Below are 25,639 nucleotides of genomic sequence, written 5' to 3' on the forward strand. Positions count from 1 at the left end.
TTTATCTTCTGCTTTTAAATCATAATTCTCTCTCTACCTCAGACCTTTTCTGAGGTGTGAATAATTAAAGCTCCAGCACATCTGCCTCAAAAATATTGTCATTTTGTATAACCAAGAAAGACAGTATAGATCTATAAAGATTACAGAGTGCACAGAATAATAGTAGGAATGAAACCTTTTCTTCTACAAAGAAGGCTTTAAAGAGTGCTCTAGATTCTGGTGTGTGCCAGAAGTTATTAGACTTGTGCAAATGGTTAGTGACCTTGAAAAACATTGTAACAGTAATTTAAGAAGCCTCTATTAGAACAGAAAATCAGTACTAAATATAAAAGGATTTTTTTTTATCTCCATGTGTTTTCATAAYATTCCATAAATTTGCCTTTTTCAGTGGATTGCCGAAGGTCAACCAATCCTTCAGAATGCAATTTTATACACACTAAATATTTACTAACACCATAATGAAAGTAGATCTCTTTATTAAATTGCACAATACTATGAATTAGCATTGSAGCATTTGGGGAGAAGAAAATGTCATTCTCATATAACCCTTTAAATAATTCTCTCTTTGAAAAAGGTGGCTTTTTTTTCTGTTTTTTATTATAACTAGAGCTGCCCAAGTCTATTTCTTCCCCGCAGAATTTGATGAAAGCATAAAAATTATGTTATGTTGTTTCATAGAAAAATTTAAATGAAAAATGAAAGCAATTCCTTGTGTGTTTTAATTACACATTTGATAGGAACCGATAAACAGGATTTAATGGAGTTAATTCTTCTAATTAAGATTCATGTCTACCTTTTCTCCTTCCTCAACATTTTTTTCTTTTYCTTACATAAGCACTTCTTTTGACTTTGGTGAGACTTAAGGGAGCAGATAATAAAAGAGGATGATCAGAATAATTTGGACAGAATACTCCATCTCTCTTTTTCTGTCCACTCTTTTTTTTTGTCTTTTTGACTTCACTCTTGTCCAGTACCAAGAGTTTTTAGCATTTGTTTGGGTAGCATCAAGGTAGCCTCAGCAGATGAAAACAGAGCTCAGCAAACAGTACCACAGCTCCAGAGGCAGTCCATGGGGGTAATGCCAAGGAAAATTGGGGAAGAGAGTGCAAAGAGATGATCTGTGCAATAGAYGTGTGTATCTGGACTGTGACTTTTTCCAATGGTTTGACTGAAAGGGAAAAAGACACTAGAAAGTAGCAGGAACCAAAGACTTTGTGAAGTGGGAAGAGTGGAGGGATGAACAGGGGAAAGAACTGGAGGCTGCAGAGGAGAGACAGTCAGGAGATTGTTTCGAGGGAGAACTGTGATAGAAGAAGGAGCTTGTAATGGAGAACTTGCTGACCTGAGGAAAGCCTCAGTCTGGCCAGTACTTCCTTCTGTGGAAGAAATGCAGAAAATATTTGGTATTTTCTCTGTTCGTAGAAAGTGATAGTGGTATGTCTTTTAATTCCATTTGTGTTTCCCTCACTTACCATCAGCTTCTAAAAGTGGGCAGTGCAAGTAAAATATCAGAAGAAACTGGAATGAGAATGCTCAGCAAAAACTGGCAAAAATTACTTAGACTCCATCTAACTTAGTCAGCAGACAGTGARATTTTGGGTTGCATGAGCAGAGATATGAGAGATAGCAACCGATAGTCCCTGCTCTGTCAGGTGGATTTGTGAAACAGCACCAACAGCAATTTACTGTTCAGGCAGTTCTGGTAGAAGTCTGAAAAAAATTCATAAAGAAATGAAGAGAAGAACTATTAAAAGTTTATAAGAGATTAAATAAATCTAAAGGACWGTATTGGCTCATCAATTTTAAAGCAAAATGTAAAAAGCAGGGAATAACTTTGAGATGCAAGGGCACAATAAAACCACTGATACGGACCTCAATAAATGTAAATAAAATATAATTMTTTATTACTGAAAGATCATATTATCATGTTTTCAATTTTTCTTTCCAAAATACTTAAGAAATTTGTTCTTCCTCCATAGAGCTCTTAGTTTGGGGAAGCTAGCAAAGCTCAATGTAAGCTTGCAAATTAGTGCCAGGCCCCTGGAAATGATGTGTAGGAAAATTTCACTTTGSTTTCTAGTTGAAACCTTAGGAGATAAACCTGAGCTCTCCTCCATATTTCCCTTCAGATACCCTTTGTTTTCTTTCACTGGTTCTTAGCCTGCTATGCATGCCCTGCCCACAGTTCCTGTGCCTTGAGCCAAGCTAGTCTCTGAATCTAGTAGAGAACACTTGTCCTCTGAGAACACTCTTTTTCTTTAAAACTCTCCTCAGAAAATGTCTGTTTGTGGAGTTTGGAGAAGATGGGTTTATCCAGACCTTCCACCCTGTCTTGCTATGGCAGCAGAATAGCTTTCACTGCTATTATGGATGCTATGCCACTTACTCCAAAGAAGAGAGAGCTTCCCTAGGGATGCAGCAGTAAAATTAAACAGAATAATATGACAAAACAGGAAAAAATAAGAGAAAGAAAAAGTGAATAATGAAAGCATTGTATTGTGGAATATTTATTTAATATTAAATATATGCCTCGTTGTACAACGCATTTAAATCTGCAATACAGTTATGAATGGAGTAGGGACCAGTCCTGAGGCAGATTGAGAAAAACTGACCTGTCCTTCCATTCCCAGTGTCTGAAGACACCGTTCCACATTGGGTTTATACTTAAGCCTATTACTAAACACATGAAAATGCTCAACTTTATGACTTACATTATATACAACTTGGGAGGCATAGAGCACTTTGTGCTGGACATCAATTAAAAGAAATGTCAGCATCAAACATGAAAAATGAAAGAAAAACACACATTTGCACYTGACTTTATTGGTGCTCTTGCTATAAAAATCCTTAGATTACCACAGATATTTATTATTTAGTCAAAATGAATTACTTAACACTCAAGTTTTAGACAGAGCAATATTCTGTTCCATGATAGCTGTTCAGAGAGCCTAAGTACTGTAGTTGATTATTACCACTCAAAATGGTATTTTACTGTCTGTGCAGGTTTAAAACCTACTGAATTATCATTAGGATTGTGGAAAATAAACTCTGGACAAGTCATATAATCAGCATGATATCTTCAAGGTTGATCGTTGTTATGTTTTGACTCTAGGACTATTTTTATACACCGTCTATTCATAGCATGGATATTGGATCTTTGAGGACCTTACTAAAGGTCATTTCTTACCAAAATCCAAGTCATTGTAAAGCACATATGAACAGCAGTATTCTAATCAAAAGTTCTAAAATGAGTAAATTTGAATCTAGTTTTAAACAGATGGCAAACAGAAAATCTCTAGAAGAAACCTGGGGCACTGTCAAACTTGAAAATGTTCCCTAAAAAGTCAATATCACTGCATTTTTCTGCTACATTGCTTTATTCTCACAAGCAGTAGAACCATTCTGACTGAAATCTTCCTCTACATGATGCAGACACTTGACATGGCGTTTTTCACATAAAATAACTTAAAGTTTTATAAAGTTATAAACTTCTCTAAGCAGAAGTTTATTATGAGAAGTTTTGAACATGCTGAATAGGCATAGCTGTCAGCTCAGTGTCTTTGACCATACAGCACAGCTTTCTCCCTGCCTCATCCTGCTGACTTTGCTACATGCCATTCCACTCCTAGTGCCACTATGTGATGTTATTGTACTTATTCGTCCAGTAATATGACAATAATTATGCTGTGATTGCTGTCTTAAAAATTACTGTGGGGTTTATATTGTGTCATAACATGACTAACACTTRTCTGATACCTCTAGGCAGTAGTGTGAGTTTTCAGTGGCAATGGAGCACATATTCTACTGCTGTGCCACTTACAAAAGGCTCTTTTATGCTGTTYGATGCCCCTATTACTAATATTAATACTGTATTTTGTTAGAGTTTATAACATGACCAAAGAAACCATTTTTCTCTGTTTATTCAAATGGGGGAAGAGGGAATCTTTAATATTCTTAYACTTTTGAGAAACAAAATACAAACAAAAGATCCTTCCTTGCCTCAACAACTTATCACAGGATGCAGTATTGAAGATTTCCCTAATACTATTTCATGGYTATTGCATGAAACTTTGCAGTCTAGACCAAGTGTCTCTTGAAAAGGAGTCTGCTGATCTTGCATTTGTCTATTGCATTGATTAACATATAAGCCTCCCCTTCCACCAAAATAATAGGAAAAAAAAAAGCTATTTCAAACAAAAAAAAAAAGAGAAGTTAAAGTGCTGGGTTGGCATGCCAGTAGACATGTCAGCCCAGAAATAACCCCTGGATTGCATTGCCAGCCTGCAAGTGGTCTTCTCACCTTCAGCGAGCTCCTCAGCCACGAGAGCCTGCTCAAGACCTGGTCTGGGGTSCCTCAGTGAGGTGTCACTGTCATTGCGGATAATGATGTTTACATTATTAGCTCAAAACAAAACAAAAGTTATCAATTTCATGTGTGAAACAAGTCGCCATCAGAAGCTACTGTACTTATAGTCACTCTAAGTGGCTCTTTAGAATGCAAAGTGCTTTTCTTGCTATGGAAGAAAAGGATTTCTTTAGGCTAAAACCAGGTAAAATTTCTGATGCTCTTAAAAAACCCATCTTAGAAGATGAGTCCTTCTAAAAATTTAAAACAATTAACAAAACAAAAAACAAAAACAAACAAAATTTAAAACAATTAACGAATCTGATTTCTGTTAAATCTAAAAAAAACTTTAGTTTTTTAATTTAGAATTGTTTTTACATATTTTTTAAGAACCCTTTCACAATTTTCATATTTTTAAAGCCTCTTCTAGATGCTTTTCTTACCTATGCCAATGTCCCTTTATTTTTTCCTTCATTTCATATGAGAAGAAAAAAAAAATTGATAGATCTATTATTTCTCTTTAGCAGTCACAGCTTTGTGAATTTAACTTCGATTGAACTCAGCTATGTTGAAAAAATACCCTCTCTGAACGCTTCTGCTAAAATGATCAGTACAGAAAAGTGTTATAATTTGTGCAAGAGTTAAATCTCAATAGAGAAGTGGGAAGTAATTCAGTATTATTAAGTGGGAAGTATTCGGTATTATTTTTTTTTTCTGTCTTTTTGGAAACTAGCAAATCACACCTGTTCTGGTTGAACTGAACTATTTTTTCAGCACTTGACATTTCTCAAATATTGTAACTTTGTTTGAAGCTTTTCTGTCCCCAATAGGTTCCTAGACCTTTCAATTCCCTTTATTCTGATTAAAGAATTATCTCTAATTCTCATGAAAATATATTGTCTTCCTGTTTCCAGTGAAAATATAGTCCATAATTTTGGAATACAAAGAGAAACATCCTGTATCTTGCAGGAATTTCTCTACAACTGACAGGTCAGTAATCACTCCTTTTTAAGAGAGTACAAAAGGCTGCTTGAAATTACTTTACAACCATGACACRGGGCTCTTTTTTGGGAGGAAGGCTCTGCATGCCATAAATTCATTTCCCTAAGGATGACTCTGAAGTGTTTATGCTCCAAGACTAGATAAAGACAGGATAAGGAGAAAAGTAAGACAGGAATACTGMAGATATTTTGTAAGAATAGATGGAACAACTCCTTGGATCATGACAAAGATGATCAGGCTTTCTTTCAGCCTGTTGCAGGCTCTTGTAGTTGTTGATATGAAAAACTCAGCCATGAAAAACAGTTAATGTTGTGTGTTAAGCTTAGTGATCTTAGTGAAAGCTAAAGAGTCTTTTCTCTGTTTATCAGAGGTGATATAGATGATTGAAGAAAATGTAAAAGCATTAATAATAGTCTCCAACTCACCTTTGGAGGAAAACGGCTCTTTGCGTTATACRGAAAGGATTCAGACAATATGTATTAAAAATATGTCATAAAATAATAATAGTTATTATTAATGAAGCTGCCTGCTAAGAATACAGTTTTTTTTCTGATCTYCTTTACTACTGCAGTTCTTAGTACAAGAGGCATCTAACACTGATTCAGGTGTTTACCTTTTAAATGCCTTCAATAATTAAGGTGGATTAATTTCACCCAGTATCTCCTCTGAGATGCCATCTATATGGGGTGAGTCTTTGTCAGTATTTTCCACCACCTTGATTCTCTCTAACTTGGTATTATTTTCTAAAAAGTAAGGTGAAATCTCACCATCGACACTGCAATTTCTACTCCTGTGATTAGCAGGAAACTTTCTTCCTCTTCTTTTCTCTCTAGCTTGAAATTCATTTATTGCACRAAGTCAAAGAGACTTTGAGATGCCCAGGCTAGAACAGCAATTTCCTGATCAATATGATCCTTCMGTGAAAAGAGGGATGTCTAGGTTTAAATCTCTGATCAGAAGTGAAGAAAAATAACACATCTAAAACTGATCAACAGGGCTATCTTTGTTTTCCAAAGGATCTCTCTTTCCCTTTGGACAGACATTTCTAGGTGYGATAAGTGTATTGTCATACCAGTTTTGAAAATGGATCCATATAAAGAGCAAATTCTTTTTGATAAATTAGCATTATCTACTAAGTAATACAAAAAGGYTGGCAAGCTCCAACTAGGCCTTATCAGAGCCAGAATTTCCAGGATCAGCAGCTGCCCTGTGCCAGTGTTTCTGTCTTACTCATGCTGCTACTACCAGTAGCGGAGATGTTGGCACAAYACCAAGCAGCTGTAACAATTACAGTGCAAATAAGACATTATTTTTTTTTCTTTTCATTATAACCACTTAACAATAGACATAAAATTACCTAATTTTAACCTAGTTATTTCCTTTCTATATTCTCTTTTTAAATTAGTACTTTAAATAGCTTCATGAGATAACTGGATCCCCATGCAAGACTCTAATAAATTAAGCAAGCAGATTTAGCTAAAGACATTGTATCAGGTGCCAAATTTATTATCACGCAATGTTTCTGTGTTACAGGATCAATAAAATAAGGTGAAAGACAGTTAATTATGGGTCCTGATAGGCAGACGTAACAGGCATTTCTAAAAACCAAATTCAAAAAAGGCAGTAATTGATTCTTGTCACCCTGTGTGACAGAGGCTGAGCCAAAGGTAGCGTAGTCTGAATTCCATCTGTGTTCAATTCCTGTGGGCAGACCCCAGATCATAGGTATTTCAGCTGGCAGAAATTTGACTTGTGACAGTAACTGAACTGAAAGATTGGCTGAGCAGACATGAGCTGACCTCTTTTATCCTCTTGGTTCCTCCCAAAGAACATGCGGCTGTGGGGTGGTTTATTCTGCACCATCTCCCCTCACTCTAGGCCATTTTTTAAAAAATCTATATTCATTTTTTTACAGGCAAAGACTAAATGCAAAGAAATAAAGGCCAAACAAAAAAAAAATTCCAAACAAACAAGAATATCCTCAAAATTGAAGGATGAGGAAAATGRAACAAAATCTCAAGATAAATATTAAATTTCACTTCATAATTGGCAACTTTAGAAGAGGTCATTACAGCATATCTGATATTTTTAAACAAGCTGTCATCTGTACAGTATTTTTCTCATTAAAATAAAAAATCATCCTGCCTTAGAATTCATGCAAGTTCACCTATCATAGCACACAGAAGAGATGCTTCTCCTTTCATTCCCTGGAGCTTTGATGCTTGTTTCATTAAATCAGAGAGAGTTCTGTCATTGCCTTGGTGAAGAGGGGAAATTAACTTGGTTTTCATTATCCTTCCCTCCCCTCCTGTTTTTAAAACAGTAAAAAACAAATTTGCACAAGGCAGCAAACTAAGAAAACAAATCCTATTCAGACAAATCACTATAACTTAATCAATTTCTCAATTATACTAATTGAAAAGAACAATAATAAGAGGTTGTGCGTTTTGTGGCAATCAAAAGGAAATGTTTAATTACTATGTACAAGTAAAATGACAGCTTAAAGCATTCTTGCAAGGAACGATACTCTTTTGGGGGTAATCAGTGAAAAATAGAGAATAAATAGCTGATAGCTTTCTGACTAAACATTCACTTCAGTTCCAGGCAGTTGTAAAGAATTATAAAGTGAACTTATCACATTATCCAACACGAAATGTTATAATTTGATCTACTATTCGTTATGAGCTTTGTTTTCTTTTGTGGTTGTATCTGTTTGCTAAGAAGTGTAGCGGTGAAGCAAGCAGAATGTAGAAGTAGCTAGGTGGGTAATTTTCAGGTTCACTACATGGTATCTTTTCTGAAGAAGCATCTATGCATATTCATTTTTGGCCTATGTACACATATTCATTTTTGGCCTGTTCAACTGTAACCTCAGTTTCTCATCATATGCATAAATATTAAGGTTAGTGCTAAGCTGATGAGCTATTCTGGTAGAGGCTGTCTCTCTGTGCAGCAGTTAGATCTTAACTTCAGCTGGATCATGAAATAACCTGCCATCGTAGTTCAAGGGGTTATTCAAATTACAGATGTTTATGAAATGGAAGGCATTGCATTTGGGAACGTCATTGAGGAACTCATGCAAAACACGAACAGGTATTGGAGTCTTGTTTCCACCAGGAACAGGGAGATATTTCAACATTCAAAACTTTTCTTTTTCTCCAYAGTTCAGGTTCTAGTATCCATCTAATAATCTGAGAAGACTCTAGGATGAAAAAGATTTTAATATGAGGGCATGTACAAACACAAATGCACAATAACYTTTAAAAATAGATAGAGAAATACTTAGGGATTCCTGGTAGGATTTTCAATAGGAAACATAAGTCCTTTATGGCCAAGTGGGTGGAAATTTTCTGTAATCCTTTACTAATTATGAAACAGGAGCTAAGGAGCTTTAAGGTTTTTTCAGGTGCTCAGCTAAGTGCAATAGGTAAAATTTTAGGCCAACTTAGACTAACTATTTCATCTTAATGTAATGTGATGGTTTTGCAATAACAAGGAATGCCTGTCATAGAGGTAGGACTCCCTTGCTAGAGAAGATATCGTACCAGTGAGCATTTTTTCTACTTACTTCTCACTACCTGTACCCGAGCTCCAGGATGGAGACTTGGCGTGAGCACACTACCACAGTACAGTAGGTAGACCCAGTATATTTGTGTTTGGTTCTATATCTGTGAATTGGGGTGTAGGCACAGTTAATGAATAGTTTGTATGATTGACAGTAACAGAGGAGAGGAGATAATAACTTCGGAGACTTCAGATCACCCGGTTGATATGTTCATTAAATAGCACTGCTTGCAGTTGGAAATGAAGTTGCATGCAATAGCATCACACAGCACCTACATGCCCGGGCCAAACTCCAGCAATCAAATAATAGATATGCCAAAAATGAGGTTTCTTCATCTTTTGTAAGTAATAATACTGGGTTTTAATCTTATTTGTAACATTGCATATGAGGAATAATGCTTGCATTTGGTGAGACATCTAAGGAGTTAAAGGAGAGAAAAAAAAACAGTTCTTAAAATAAAAATGAGAAAAGAAAATTGAGCAAATGTGAGCTATACAATTCTTCTCATTCCTTTCMTTTCATCCATAGCTTAATGTCTTTTATTATTATTTTATCATAGAATTAACTTATGAATTTAGACTGGAAGTTCTTGCAAACAGGGAAAAAATATGACCTGTGGTCTATGATTGTCTCATGTTATTCAAATTCCTTGTGAGAGAATCAAGCCTCAGGGATTTATTCTTATTTATACAGATTATATTATTTATTCAGCACATAATCATGTGATATTTAGATACGCACCATGGATCTCAGCTAGCAAGTTGGAATTATTGAATACATCAGTTAAGAGTTCAGTTTAAAAATTTGTAAACAATCTATTATCTAATTTCTTAAATGGAATGAATGAGTTTAAAAAAAAAGGTAATGAAGATARTGAATATACTATGTCCTGTGATAGGGAGATAGACACCATAAAAAAAGGGAAATATGACAAGTAAAATTAGTTATTCTTTTTTTTTTTTATCATCTAGTCTGTACATATTATCTTAATGGCAATGTATAACAGAATATTTAGATTGTAATCAAAACATTTTATGAAATATTTTAGCAAATGGCTGAAAATACACAATATTTCTAACTAAAATAGTATTTTTAAAATGATATTTATGTCTTTCTATTTTGTGACTTATTGCAGAATTTTGCAAATCTTAACTCCTTAATCATAAAAAGCATCTTTGGATGAAAGATTTTTTCTTTTAAKGTTTTTTTCATAAGGCTGAAAAACTGTGCTCATTATATTCCTGCAATGCACAATCACTGCACATGCAGTTATCCGTGCACTACAGGATGAAATTTCACTAGAAGAAATATGTATATATATTGCTTAAAAGTATTTTCCAAATAATTTTTGGACATTTGCAAATTGAGTTTGCAGTTTTAAAATGTCTTCATCAATGTAATTAAAGCAGTGTCAAGATTTAATTAAATATCAAATTTAAACATAATAGAGATTAACAGATATTTAACTGTACTGTAAATCAGAATTTGATACTTKTTTCATTTTTAGCTAGGAATTGAAGTCTCCTGAATGTTTCTTTTTATTTATTTTATTTCAGTAGTTATTTGTTTTCCAAAACCATTTATGCATTTGAATAATATTGTGAAAGGACTTATAAAACGTCCTATGTGTTTAATAAGGTAGAGTCTTGCACCAGCTGTGATTCTTTACGAGTATGTAATCATTGTCCAGTCTCTTCTGAAAAGTTTTCTATCTGATGGATACAAACAAATAAGGATCTAACAACCTCACAGATTAACAAATTAATGTCAAATTGAGACAATATTAAACGTTCAGAGGCTTTGATCAAGCAATTTTCTTAATATTTTAAATATATTTTGTCAATATACTTCAAAGATCTGGATTGCATTTGTTGTTTGTAAAAGGAAAGAAAATTAACATAAACATAAACAGTTTTACCAATATTTTTATTTTTTTAGTGGAAACTTTTCTAGAAGTGAGGGATAGGCACAGTTATCAAGGAMCAAATCATTGTTAAATGTCATGCCCAACATGTAAAAGCTCTATAATTCAAGCTAGCTTTTCAAGTGAAAGTGCGGAAGATAGACCCCAGGTCCCTTTAAAAACTAGTCAGTTATCAGAGCTCTTCGGTATTGTCAATTTGGAATAATCTGACTTTAATATTTGGTCTTGCAAGGAACTAAAGCAGTTTGGGTGTCATCAGGTACAGGTAAGGTACAGGTACCATACCAGTAAGTGTATGGTGACACTGAGTATGCAAGTTGAGTTGAACACATTAGTTACATTGGTTTCAAAAGGTACTATTTGTGTATTTCGTATCTCTATATGGTTTACTGTGTCAGGGTCTGAGTGTAGAGCTATAAAGTATTAAACATTCCAAGGAAAGGACTTGATAGGTTCAACTTGCATACTGCAGCATCTTGTGGGAGATCAACATTAAGGTTTCTGTTACACTTGTTTCACTGGGTTGTTGCTTGCTTTGCGAGACTGCTTTAGTTTTATAATATTTCCCCCTATTTAATTGCACATCATTATCAAAAAATAAAGACCAAAGTCTTGTCCTTGCTTTCTTCTTTTTTTTTTTGTTTTGTTTTGTTTTGTTTTGTTTTTTTGCTATTATTTCCTAAGCAACTCTGCTAAGGACCTCATATGACTTCTGTTGGATTAATCACCTTTTGCTAGAGGAAAACATGAGCAAAATTTTGCTAAATACAATGAGCACATGAATATTTGATGTCTGAAACAGCAAGAAGCAGTTATTACTGGATACTGCTTTTGGTTAAATCATGTGAAATATTATTTAATGGTGAGATCCACTTTGCTTTTCTCTTTTGAGGCATTTTATTTTTATTTGTGCTGCATTATTGGATATTCTAATTTTAGTGAGGAATATGAAAAACTGGGATAGAAATTTCTTAAATAATGGTAGCATACTATATAAATCAAATTAATATACATATTCGGTTTAGGACAAACAATTCAGCATTCATCTTTAAAAAAAACAAWGATGACAACAAGTCATCTTGACACCAAGTTAACCATGAGTCAGCAGTGTGTCCTCGTGGCCAAGAAGGCCAATGGGATCCTGGCCTGCATCAGGAGGAGTGTTGCCAGCAGGTGAAGGGAGGTGATTCTGCCCCTCTACTCAGCTCTGGTGAGGCCGCACCTGGAGTATTGGGGGCAGTTCTGGGCTCCCCAGTATAAGAGGGACATGGACCTTTAGAGAGGGTCCAGCAGAGAGCAACCAAGATGATTAAGGGACTGGACCATCTATCATATGAGGAAAGACTAAGTGAACTGGGCCTGTTTAGCCTGAAGAAGAGAAGACTGAGAGGAGATCTGATCAACTGGTGTAAGTATTGGGGGGAGAGTGCAGGGAGAAGGGGGCCAAACTCTTCTTGGTGGTGGCCAGTGACAGAGCAAGGAGTAATGAGTAAAAGTTGAAACACAGGAAGTTCCATCTCCATGTGAGGAAATTTCTTTCCTGTGAGGGTGACAGAGCTCTGGAACAGACTGCCCAGAGATGTTTTGGAGTCTCCTTCTYTGGAGATCTTCCAAACCCACCTGGATGTGACCCTGTGCCCCCATGCTCTAGGTGTTGGACTAGGTGATCTCTAGAGGTCCCTTCCAACCTTAACCATTCTGTGAAAAGAGATGGTTGTGGTCAAAAGAACAATATTTCTTCTATTCAGTGAGATATTGAAAAGAATAGAAATTCTGATTTGTAATAAGTACAAAAGGCAGCATTGAAAAACACTGGGGACGTAGGGAGACTCAAAGTGTTAAACAACATATAATCAGTTTGAGAGACAGGAAAATTAATGTTCCAAAAGAATATGCTCTTTGTACATGCAAAAAGAATATATAGAATTTAATGAGGCAAGATACTATCAAAGCACAGTGGGATACAGAAATAGGTATTTGTATGGGTAATAAAAGTATTTCAAATTACACAAAGTAGGATATGTAAGGCTTCTGATCTCCATACATCAGAGTGTAAGCCAGCTAAGCAAGGGAAAAGAAAAGAAGAAAATATTTGCATTTATAGCAGTCAGTTACATAATTATGCATTGAGAGTTTTCTTAAAGTAGTCTAAAATCATTTGATTTTAATAAAGCATAGTGAAATTAATTGGAACGTACTTAGGGTTTTATGGATTTTTTTTTTTTTTTTTTATTTCTATAGGAAATTAAACCCATACCTGGAGACAGTGTTACTGGACAAAATAACAATTCTCATTTTTAAAGGAGTGTCCTGTGTCCTACCTTGTAGTTGTATATTGAAAAAAGAAATGATGCTAATAAACGGAAGTCTTTATTATTCCATGTCCTATAAATGTGGAAACGTTTTTGAGACTCTGTAGTTAAAGGTAGTGGATTCATATTAATTTTATTATTTCTGTTTTGCCTGTAATTCTCTTGTGCAAGCATAATCCCTGGTAGAGAAAAGAGCTGGGTTGTGTGGGAGCAAGCACCTATTCAAATAACAACATTAATGAAAGTGAGCAGTGCAAATTGCTGGCAAAGCAAAGTACCTTTAGTAGTTCTTCAAGGTTATTTTGGTATGAAAGTCCTTCACAATTCTCTTCCATTATATCCTATATATCCCATGTTAATGTATATCTTTGATTAGCAAGGATTACTCTTTGTAAGTATTACTCAAGTTTATCAGAATGCAAATAAACTGGACTGCAGGGGTGGAGCTCCTTTGTCAAGAAGTGTATTGTGGTCTTTACCCTCTTGTTCCTCTGACTGTGCCCTTGTGTGCATTACCCACATGATAACACCACTTGAGGGCTGGACCCAAGTGTGAAGTGGAYGTTGTGCAGTACAGCACCTTCTCTTTGACTTTAGTTTGGAACAGCTCCCGAAAAGCCAAAGATCTGCACAGTTTATGGGATTTTTCCACCACCTGAGTGAGATATACAGAATACTGAGAGATCTAAAATCCCTGCAAGGAAATCCATGCCTAGACTAGCTCCAGCTGATTAATAGCATAATTTTAGAAACAATACGTTGTTTATGCTACGATACAATCTTCTTCTGGAGTCCCAGGACTCTCATTCATACCCCAAATATATGGCTAAATTTCTCCTTATTACAGAAACCAATGATAAGCACACACATTTAAACCCTGCTTTTAAAGGAAAGAGAAAAATCCTTGCTTCATAGGTGCAAACTAGCTGTTTAGAGGTTAAACTCTATTTCTGTATTTTCAATACTTGTTAAATAGTTAGTCTCCTGCAAAATTACTTTGTTCTTATTTAGGAAATAYATGTTGTACACATGATTCCACCTAATCTTTTGCCACTTTGCAAAGCAAGAACTAATTTCAATTCCAGAGGATTGAATAGCCTTCAATTATACAAGTTTAAAGATATGTCTACAGTTCATAAGGAGTGCATGTACATTATAAATTCATTTAATTGCTCTACAGAGATGCTAATCCTAATTAAGGCTTCATTGGCTTTTTATTGAAAACAGAGTTAAAATTGCCTAATTAAGCATTAAAAAAAAAAAAAAAAAAAAAAAATAAAAATAAGAAAAATTCTAAAATTTAAAATATATTTTTTTTTTTTTTTTTTTTTTTTTTTTTGTTTTGTTTTGTTTTTTTTGTTTTTGTTTTTTACAGTACAAATCTGTGCGTGTTAGCTTGGGACTATCTGCTCTGAAAATGATGTTTTTTGAAAAGGCTTCTGAGCCAGGCAGGCAGGTTTGAGAGCAAAGAAAACAGGAGATGGGGCAGAAGTCTAGAGGCAAACAGAATGGGGCTCTCCMACTTTTTTTTTTTTAGTTCTATGTCTAGTTCTCTCCCTCAGTACTTACTTCTACGTTCCCCTCATTCTCCCAAACATGTTCTGTCTTGCTAATAGCACAGATTTTAATGTTGCGCTTTAGTCACCTTGCAAGCAACCTTAATAAAGCACACACTTCACTTGAAATTTTGTGCCTTAAACAATGATTGCAGTAGTAAAGAGGGAGATATACAGGATACAKCTTAAGATAAAAATGGCATTTGTGTAGTTTTAGAACTGTATATAGCTGGAAATGTAGGGAACATATTCCGAATGTGAGAGTTTGGTTTCTAAAATTCAGAAATTAGTGTGGATACATACGCTATTTTTGATATATTAGAAATGTTTTGGAATTTGCATTTCTTAAGTGGATGAATAAATAAATGAACTTTCACTTTCTAGATTCCTGTAGAAAACCTAAAATTTTTCTGTTTTCTAATTCTYTTTTTTTATTTTCCTAATAGTACAAACAAGTGGAACAGTACATGTCATTTCACAAATTACCTGCCGAAATGCGCCAGAAGATCCATGATTATTATGAACACCGCTACCAAGGCAAGATTTTTGATGAAGAAAATATTCTCAATGAGCTCAATGATCCTCTGAGGGAGGTAAGGTTAAAGTGTCCGTGCAGTTCTTCATGGTATGGAAAATTTTCATGCTTTTGCTATTTCTATATTAAAATGCTATTTCTGTTTCTACGCTGTAACATCATTTGACCATTTATCTGATCCTTGAAAGACCAGGAGAATAAACTTTATGTTAGATTTGATTGATACAAAGAAATATGCATGTTTACACTGTCTTATCTACTAGTCTCTCGGTCATTTCCACAAAAGGATGTCRAAGAAAGTAAAATCCCATTCTTAGTTGTTGAGGCAGACCCTGGTTCACATGTTGCTGATTTCTCTTTACCGTCTTCCTCTTCTGCCATTCTTTAAAATAGAGAGAGGCTGGACTAGAACAGCCTTGGGTGAAAGCTTTGTTCTACACTCCCTTCTTTGTAACCAGAATATCTGTGCAGATGGGAGCAGTGAAAGTCGAAGGGAGAAAGTGAAGGGAGAGCTGCTTTATTTCATTCAGGGAAGTAACATCCTTGGCTAAGAAAGTCTTTACTTGAGATCAGGAAGCTGAAAATATAACAGGATGTTCAATCTATGAAAAATACCTCTTCTATTGCAAAGCTAAACTGCATTTTGGTTTTGTCTTTAAAAAATATTTTCTGTTGTGCTGAAGCATTTGGAATTTTCTTCCATAAGGTGTTTGTGTGAGGGTAAGACAAGGTTCATCTAGCTGAAATAGTAACCTCCGTAATGTATATATTCTCTTGGATGATACCCATGATTCGCCTACTCAAGGATGTTGTTTTGTGCTATCAGTTGACTGATATCTGCCACTAAAGCAAGAAGAAAGGAATAGAGAAGAAAATAGAGTTGAGAAGAGGAGAAAGCTTAAGCAGGAAGAAGAAAATAAACAAGAAAATGGTTAAAAACAGGAGACGTGTGATGAATCTTGTGTAATTTTCGGTGACAACAAGTAATGTGTTTTAATATCCATGGGAGGGATGGTACTGAATGCATGAATACACACATATATAACTCCCAACAGAGTGCGGGATGACATCTGTGCTCTTAACTCCCTACAGAGAACAGGATGATATCTGTACTTTTGAAAACATTTATTGGAGTTTATTCTTTTTAGCAAGGCTTACAGAAGAATAAGTACTTAGATCTGTAAGGGATTTTCTGCGCTGTTGAATCCAACTCTTTGTTGTAAAAAAGACAGGTATTTTATAATCCAATTTTACAATCAATCAAATTCARTATTTAAAATAGTAGGCATATTTGACCTACATCTGTAAGATATAATGCCATACCTGTTGAGAAGCTCTGAGGCCAGCTGGCACTGTCTGACCATTTCCATGTTGTTAAAGTCTTATAGGTGCCTTCCTCCCTTTAAACTGCCAATGGGAATGATGAACTCTGCCCAAAATTGCTGGGTCAGTACTAGATGTTCCAAGTCAAAATAAGGCCAAACCATGATTGTTTCCACAATTTGACGGTACAGATGATTGAATTTCGGTGCCTGGGCCCTTTTAATTCCCTGACATAGAGGCAGCCTTGGAACCCTGTATATTTGTAAGTGTTTCGGAGGGCAGATGGAGGACTTTGGATTTTGCACGGTCAGTTTATCATGATCTCACCTTGGTTCTTTTGRACTGTCATATGAGGAAACAGGAGAAGGTACCATAAAAATCTATTATGTAGGACAGAAAAAGAAAGCCCATAAACTATCCAGAGAGTGCAGTGATAGTCTAAGCATGATTCTTGGCCTTTGTTAAAGAAGTAGGCATATGTACAGGCTCAGCAGTTGACATCAGGAAAAAATCATATCTATTTATCCTTTTAAGGATTAAGTATTTCTCTGTAAATGAAGTTGAATACTCTTCCAGTGCAAAATATTGTACGGACAAAAACAATTCAATTGCAGCATTAACTCTTTCCTCTGTCCTCCCCTCCTCCCCTCCCTCCCTCCCTGCTCATTCTTTCTCTTTTGTTCTTTTTCTTTCATTTCTCCTTGTCCCTTCTTTCTTTCCTTCGTTGTCTCTCTTTCTCCCTCTCGTTCCTTCTCTCTCTATTTTTTTCATAGTAAAAATGCAAGGAAAATTTGGTCAAGCATAAAAAACAAAAATCACTTCTGGGGAGAGATCAAGCATGAAAAATTTCAAAAATTAATGAGCCATTAAAAACACAGAATAAGAATGGAATGTCACCGAAGGGATGGCTTTTGGTTTCACTATATGCTGTATGCAGTATGATTTCTTTGTTTTCCATATTGTACAAGAAGAATTTACCCACCCAGCAGAGTATTTTCATCAGAAATTGCAGTCAGGTTGCACTCTATCCAGATGACAACATAGTGGTTGTTCCAGAAAAATATGAATAAAAAAATTGAGAAAACTGGACAGTGGCAAAGACAGAAGACATTTCCCAAGGATTCTATCTGAATTTTGGCAGCACCTCATGCACTATGCCCTGAAAACATTGCTTAGACATTTGCTTTGTTTAGCAGTTGCAAATATTATTTTAGCTATCACTTCATTATCCACACTTTTGTAGTGCAGGTAGTAGCTTTTTGKTATGACTAAATGAGACCCATTTAAAGATAGAGCACAATTCTTCTTGATTTTGGCCAGAATATCTTATCTTCTTATAACCATATGAGGCTGTAACATCCAGGAGATAGCACAGATATCATAATTAGAATTATCATTCAAGAATAAATATTTGTTGTGGATTTTAAGCTCTTAATAAATTTTATATTTAATTATACCTTCARTTTAATGTGGGGTGAGAAGCAAACATTCAAGGTATCCATGTAGAATAATTAGCAAGATGAATATAGTATCTGATGAAGACATTCAACTGAAACCACAATCTCCTCACTTACAATAAGCAGAACAAAAGAAACCAGACAAACTACCTAATAATTGCAACATGAATATTACTGAAAGCTAAAAAAGTGKKKTTTTTTTTCTCCCTTCTCTCAGCTATTCAAGTTTACTCTATGGTCTGAGATTTTTGTCCATGTCTTAAAAATTAGACTCACTCATTTCTGGTAGAAATGTAAGTAGGAAGTAATTACASATTACATAAATTAGATCTTCCAACTTAAATAAAAAATAGGAGCATATATATGGTATGAAATAACACTACTTTTACAGCTGTATATTCTTACCACACAGGTAAGACTTTTCGGTAAAACAGAATTGATGGTCAGTTGATTGAATTTCTGAAAGTCTCCTATGAAATTTTGCTCTTACTGAAAGTTTTAAGCCCTTTTTTACAGGTAGACTTCTATGATAATAAATGTCAAGCATTCCTGAGAATCAAATAGTCAGGAGAYTCCTGGCAGGTACTTGTTCTGTACAGGTGGATAATTTAAAATTGCTTTAGCCAGRCCAGGCAAGGTTATATTCTTCTGACCTAGCTTTAGTTATACAAAAGTTCAGCATCAAACCTGAGTTAATCATCCTGGCTCACTCTGCACCTCTTCCATCCCTACGTACTATAGTGCAAAGCTAGATGACTATCTTAGAGAAGAGGCTGCATCTTTACACAGCTGATGGTGTAATAAATCTCACCTCTACTAACATTTATGTTTAACAATATCCTTCCCTCACTTTAAGGGAGCAATTGGCAGCTAGTAGCAATTTGCAAATTTCTTTTGTATACATATTGTCTTTGATTCTTCAGCAGACTCAGATACCTTTAAAGTTTTTTGAAGTTCTGTATTTCTTAATTCTGAGTTCTTGCAATCTACATGCTTGAACATCAATCTGGCATCACAAGGTGTTTGTCCCAGATGAGATTTCTAGTTTGGGTCCATCTATCCCCTTAGCCTTCTTCTTTCAGTGTCAGAAGAATGACTACAAGGAAAGCAKAGTATTTTCCTTGATTACTCTACTACACTCCAACTATTTTCAGCTCAGATTTTATGAGCCTAATGTGTTTTCTCTATTTAACTTTCCTTAAGAGGTGCCTCTTTGAATTAATTATTTAATGTCCCCCTGCTGCATGAGGAATCACCTCCTTTTCTTGGAAATGAACCCACTATCTTTTGGGGATTTTATTCTTGCACCAAAAGTGATGGTACAGTCAGTTCCTATGCACTCTTTGCCTGCTAGTCAAGATGTTGTAGTTTTCTGTGTCCTTCCTTTTACTGTATTTTTGCAGGTAAGAGAATCCTATTCCATATAAACTTCCCATGCACAGAAGCATGTTCTTCCCTATGACCACCCTTGCTGCCTTTTTTTCTGTTTTTTTCCCAGCTCTATTATAGCTTTTTTGAGATGAGCTTTTGAGATGAGTGTGCATTGCTTAATATTCCTCTCTATCAGTAATCTCCAACCAGCCTATAAGAAGCCCATYTTAGTTTTATTTTAATGAGCTTCATTTGTACATGTTGCCCTTTCTGAAGTCAAACAGTGAAATTCTTAGTCTTTATTGTTTYCACAGGAGTAGTGAATTTAAGTACGTTATGGTGCCTGTTAAAGACTCATGAATCAGRTATAAAATTCTGAAAAAGATCCAGCACACTGCTTAGTATTACATCAAGAGTTTCTTTTTGTGACAGTTCTTGCAAGGAAGGGACTCACATAACAAAATAGTGCAAAGCTTCCATTATTGGATTTATAATTTGCTAAAAGTAATTGCATCTAAGTAAAAATAGCACTAAAAACAGATCAGCTTGATACCTGTAGGCAAGTATATTTTTAGGTAAGGAATTTTGTACTTTTAAAATAATCRGTTCAGTAACTTCACTCTTCTTCCCAAATAATTTTCTAATTTTCCCTATTAAAATTTACTTAATTTTATAATATCTTTCCTTCTGTTTCATATTGATCTTTAGAAATGATAAAATTTGTAGTTTTAGAATTGGAACTTTATACTATAGTCTTGTGAGAAAAGGATGAGACATCTACAGAATTAATAGTATGAGGCCCAAATGAGGTGTGATTACAGAACAGTAAACATCAGTCTTTTTCAAAACTGCAGTCATTATGATTTTTGAATATGGGCCAAAAAACATAAAAATAATAACAGAAAATCAAATGAGTTTATTATGAAACAATAAAGTATCAGAGTCAATATTAAATTATTGTTTCATAATATTTTATGTCCATAAATTTAAGGTCAAGGAAAAATTAGATTTGTTTCATTACAAGCATCATTTCAAATATCACAACTGGTATTTGTTTCATTATAATCCACTATACTTTTATACATTTTCATTTTCACTGAAGCTTGGTATGAAATTTGAAGAGAACAATAGAATATGCATCAGAATTGTAGATGTAGAATAGAGGAACTCATTTCACTCTGTACAGAGTGAGAATATTAAAGTTTTTGACATAGACTCAGATAGAACATAGCTTTAGTTCCATAACTGAAATAATTGATGAACTATGCAACACATGAGTCTTACAAAATAAAAATGATATTTTACAGAATTTTTATTCAAAAAAATGCTAAAAAAAAAAAAAAAGCATTGCTATTTTTTTGTGCAAAGTGTGTCCAAATAATTGTCACTGTATATAAGGCTTAAACAAAGCCCTAAAAATCTCCTAGAAAAGATTATTAAGTTTTATCAATTTAAAAAAAAAAGAGGCCATTTTAATTTTGGAAATGGGCAGATGATTAGTACAGGTTCAATGATTGTGTTTTAAGATTCTGTGGGCCACAAGGTGTGACATGGTACCAAACTGTACATTTCAGATATGACAGTTCTTTCCTGAGCTCCTCAAGTACATTAATCAAAATCAAATCCAGTACTTTTAGAGCGGTAGTTGATTTGTTTTTTAAAAGGGTAAATTCCCTGAGAAAAGTGACAGAAGATTTAGAAGCAAAATGCTTGTTAAGCATTCAGCTAGTTAAGCTGGACACTGTAAGACATCAAAGACAGTTAGAAGATAAGAAGACAGAAGATAAGTCCAGTCTGTGTCTGCTACTTTATCATCTGCAAGTCAAGCATCTGAAGAGCAGAACCCGAAAGAAAGGCTATAAGCAAGGGCGACGATCGCTGTTTCATTCAGGGGACAACAGCTATTGCCCCGGGCGTGCTGTCCTGCAGGGRAGAATTTCTCACCATTGCTTCCCACAGTGCAGGACCCCCTCCATGTCTAAGTGTCTGCGTGTCTCGCCTTGTCTCCATGTCTAAAGAAGTGAGAGACTGTTTCTATAGCTCCTACCCAGAAAATGTTTGGGGAGGGGATGGGAAGAGGCAGGCATCTATTCTTTTCTTCTTTTTTTTTTTTTTTTTCTTTTCATGTCACTTCTGCTAAAAGCCAACAAAAGTTACAGGTATTAGACAGTGCTGACCACAGCATGTTCACTGCTATTAGAGCTGAATGTACTATTGCAATTATAAATGGAGTTGCTGATTTCCAGGAGGTTAAAAAAATAGCAAAGGACATTAGATGACTTCTGGTTTAGTTTTCTCTACATAAACATATTCTGTTTTAACACTGTGCGTGCTTTTTCTTTGGGTAGTGTTCTGTCTAGCAGGATCTGGAAATTTTATGTTGTTCAGCTTATGCTATAATGATCTTCTGCCCTAGTTCTTGAAAGGACTTTGAGACCTTTTTTGAAAATGGAGCAGAATTTAACAAATATTTCTCTGAATCCTTTAGGAAAATAATTGTAAACCCTATTGATCAGTGTCTGAAATTACATGGTCTGTTTTAATTCAAGATTAGGATCTGCAGGATCTGGCTACAAGATAGCAATCTAATACTGTGCTTCACTGTTACTTGCTAAGGTATTACTGGTTCATTTTCCCATAGAGTGCTTCTAAAGCAAAAAAATCTTCATACCTGTGTAAGAGGAATGTGGGCAGAGGAAGGGGGAGCATCTTGCAAGTAACTCAAAGGGGAAACTGCTGTACAGGGAGGGCAGGGATGCATGGCAAGGATGTGCMCTTGTCCCATTAATCCTTCTCCAACTCCTTCTTGGAGATTGTGAGAAAGAACATCTTTTCCTTTTGTTTTTACTGGGAAATTTAAATCGTGGACCTAGGTGCAGTTTAAATTCTTTCTGCATCTTATTTTTTTAGAGTTGATAAACGCACTTGATCATTTAGTACTGAAGTTTCTGTGTTAAGTGGGCATCCTTAAAAGATGCCAATGTCTGTGAAACCCACCATAAAGAAAGATCTCTTGGGATTTATCAGCAAGAAGAGGTAAATGTACCATGAACTGACTTGCCATGTTATGTTGTTCAGCTCTCACATTAGGAATGATAGTAACCACATGCAGAAGGGCACAGAGTATTTCCCATGCATAATTYGGAGTTCCCTTTAAAAGCATGAGCTTTAAATAAGGGCAAGTCAAAGAAAATAGAAACCAATGGAGTATTAAATCTCTTCTGAATGAACACTGATAGATCTATTTTCAGTAGCTGCACTGGTTATTAAGAAGGTGAATCTTGTTAAAGCTGTGGGGGATATCAAAGTGTCGCACAACATGGCAATGCTAGATCCTTGCTTTGCTCTTCTTCTAGTTTTACTTGAACAAAGAAGTGGTGCATTTTTCTAGAATGACCACAAACCCAGTGTCTACACTGTAGTTTTAGACTGTTGTTAATTAGCAGTGAGCAAATACAAATACATTTTTCCCCCAAAACTATCTCACTTCCAGGTAAGCAAAAGGTGGAAGGCTGGTTATTTTCTTAAGTCTTGCTTCCTGAAAAAGCAGGGCACTCCTCAGCACTCAATGCCAAAACATAATGTTTTTAAAGCTTAATATCCATAGAATGCCCTCTTTTGTTGAAGAGCCTTTAAATAAGAGATTAAATAGACATAGGGATGGAAAAAATGTTTTCCATTTRTTCACAGAGTACTTCTCTAATAATTGCATGTTGACTTTTCAATGAGGTTATCTGTGCTTCCATTAATAGTGCTTAAAATAACTTATTAATGGAAAGATAATGACATATAGTATAGATCTTTCTGCACAAGGTGCTGAATTACACTTGTTTAAGATAAGTGCCTAGCACTGAAGGAATTTAACATTTGTTATTTCCAGTGATTAATAAGACGTGTTCTCATTTTGGGACTAAACTACTGTGATACAGTTAAAGATTACAGAATTAACACCTGGTGTAAAACATGGAATCTGGCATGATGAGTACAGGTACAAAATTCCCATTAATTCCTTTTGCTGAGCCCAAGGTAATGTATTTTATCTCATGTGTCCGTACCTTTCATGATACCTTGCCAGGCATGGGCAATGGTACCAGTGTGTTCCCAGCTCACTTTGACAGCACTAGAGCTACTCCAGGGAGGAGTATTCCTAAGAGATTTCCCAGCTTGTTCTGCTAGAGTCTGCTAGTTAATCTTCTAGTGGAAAATTTGACTTTTTTTCTCTTTTGTCAAAAGTACAAACTGTGGAACTATGGTGGCTATGTGTGATAATAAAGGGACCGGAGCACGTACAGTTAGAGGCTTTAGGAGCTGATCACTGTGTGTCTGTGTGTTCTGGTTACTGCAGCACGTTCAAAGCAATGGATGGTGCCTTGCTGAAAGGCTAAATTATTTTGCAGATAAGCAGCCCATGCTTATCTACAGCCCATACCTTTCACACACAGCCCATCTAACAAAACTCTAGTTTATCATTCTATCAGTCATTGCTTCATGTTGCATAAATACTTGCTTATTTGTGCAAACACAAGGTTTCATAGTAAGATACATTCCACCAGGAATAGAAAGTCCTCCAAGTCAGTAGGGTTTGAAAATAAAGTAGCTTATGTTTATTAGTATCGGACAGRAAAGACATCAGCAAGAGAAAGTGAAATGCTGGCAATATTATGTGTAAATGCCTTAAAATATGACAGTCCTTGAAAGAAAGCAAAAGACAATGACATCTGTAGAGGTGTTGAGCAGAACTGGAGGGATATGTAGTTTGCTTTGTCATTCTCTAACAGCAGATACATTCTGTATAATATTGATACTTAGAGCACTGTGACAAACTTAGAATGTGAGAAAGAGGTTAATACCCTTCCTGAGCCATTATTTAAAGTTCATAGCTGGCCTATTTTTAGGCCACCATGTGAGAAGATGTTGGCTGAAAATAGATCAGATCATGTGTCCTTACAGAATATAGAACATCAGGACATTTCATTTCCAAAGAACATAATTGGGACTGGGAGCAGAATCTTCTTTCCTCTCACCTTTTTGCTTGCAGATTATAACTTTAGTTATACAAGCACACACTTTTACACAAGGTATATTAACCTCTGAAATATTCAACTGATTGTAATTTCAAATATTATTCTAATGGGACACGTTATGTTAAAAATACCATTTGGACCAAAAGCTTAGCCCTTACCAAATGTGCACATGCACATATATAGACCTGTATATATATATATATTTAGATGTAAATAGTTGAATAGCTAAATGGAAACACACACATGCATAAACATCCATGCAAACACACATATGTATAAGCTATTTGTGCAGAAAAAAATGGGAATCTGATTCCTATATAATGCTCTGTCAATACATCTGTAAATACCTACATTATATCACATACATTGTGTAGTCATTATGTTTCTCATTGTCACAGTATATCTTTATACACATTTCCTATGCAATCARTCTGTGGCTATAACATATGGCCTTAAATGACAAGGCCTTTAAGGGTTTTCCTATGAAATAAAATCAATATAGATAAATGTATTCATTAAAGAGATTAGGATATAGTCTTAAAATAATTTGAAAACCTTTTTGAATAAATTATAGGAACATATTTCTTATGGAAATAATCTTCAGCCTATATTTAATTCATAAAGTGAGTGATGTGCTTATACTTAAACACTATTAACAATTAAAAAAATGTTAAACTTCGGACAAGCAGATGAACTAGAATTGTTTTAAAAAAGAATATTTGACTGATGTGAGAAGTGTGCCAGAGCATATTGCATATTCACCTGCTTCCTGCAGTTGGCGAGTATCATGCGTGGGAGCTAATCGCAGTGTCTGAGAGCGCTGCTGTCATTAGGCTCCCTAGGTGCTAGTGCACAGCTAATCCTGTAAGGAAAGCACAGGCACAAATATAAGCTCTTAGTGATTGCATGCGCAGAGGAGGCAYAGCATAGTTACCAAAAAATGGATGGTAGAAAGGTGCTGGTTATCTCCACTGCCCTCTTTGGTGTGTAATTTATATAGACACTTTCTTTCTTATTGCCTAAAAGATGTACTCAGGATGTACAGAAATTAGAGATGTTTCCCTTCCATCCTTAATCTGTCAAGTCTTGACTATAGTGTGGCTAGTAGTGGTGATGAAACCATTCATTTGTTACTATGACACCATACACTCTCATTTATCTTGTTTGGATGTTACACTAATTCTAGTTAATTTTAAAATCTCAAACATCTGCCTCTTTTATGTTG

General features: G+C 35.2%; 1 protein-coding gene across 1 annotated transcript in view; it reads left to right on the forward strand.

Annotated features, from left to right (window-relative positions):
* Nucleotides 1-25,639, forward strand: part of HCN1 (hyperpolarization activated cyclic nucleotide gated potassium channel 1) — a 176,966-nt gene that overhangs the window by 122,507 nt on the left and 28,820 nt on the right. Inside the window, exon 5 of the mRNA XM_026038248.1 lies at nucleotides 15,151-15,297. Coding sequence (XP_025894033.1) covers nucleotides 15,151-15,297 — 147 coding nt within the window. The remainder of the gene's footprint in view (nucleotides 1-15,150; nucleotides 15,298-25,639) is intronic.

Source organism: Nothoprocta perdicaria, unplaced genomic scaffold (assembly GCF_003342845.1).
Source record: "Nothoprocta perdicaria isolate Ctin4 unplaced genomic scaffold, notPer1 scaffold_1, whole genome shotgun sequence".
Classification (NCBI taxonomy): domain Eukaryota; kingdom Metazoa; phylum Chordata; class Aves; order Tinamiformes; family Tinamidae; genus Nothoprocta; species Nothoprocta perdicaria.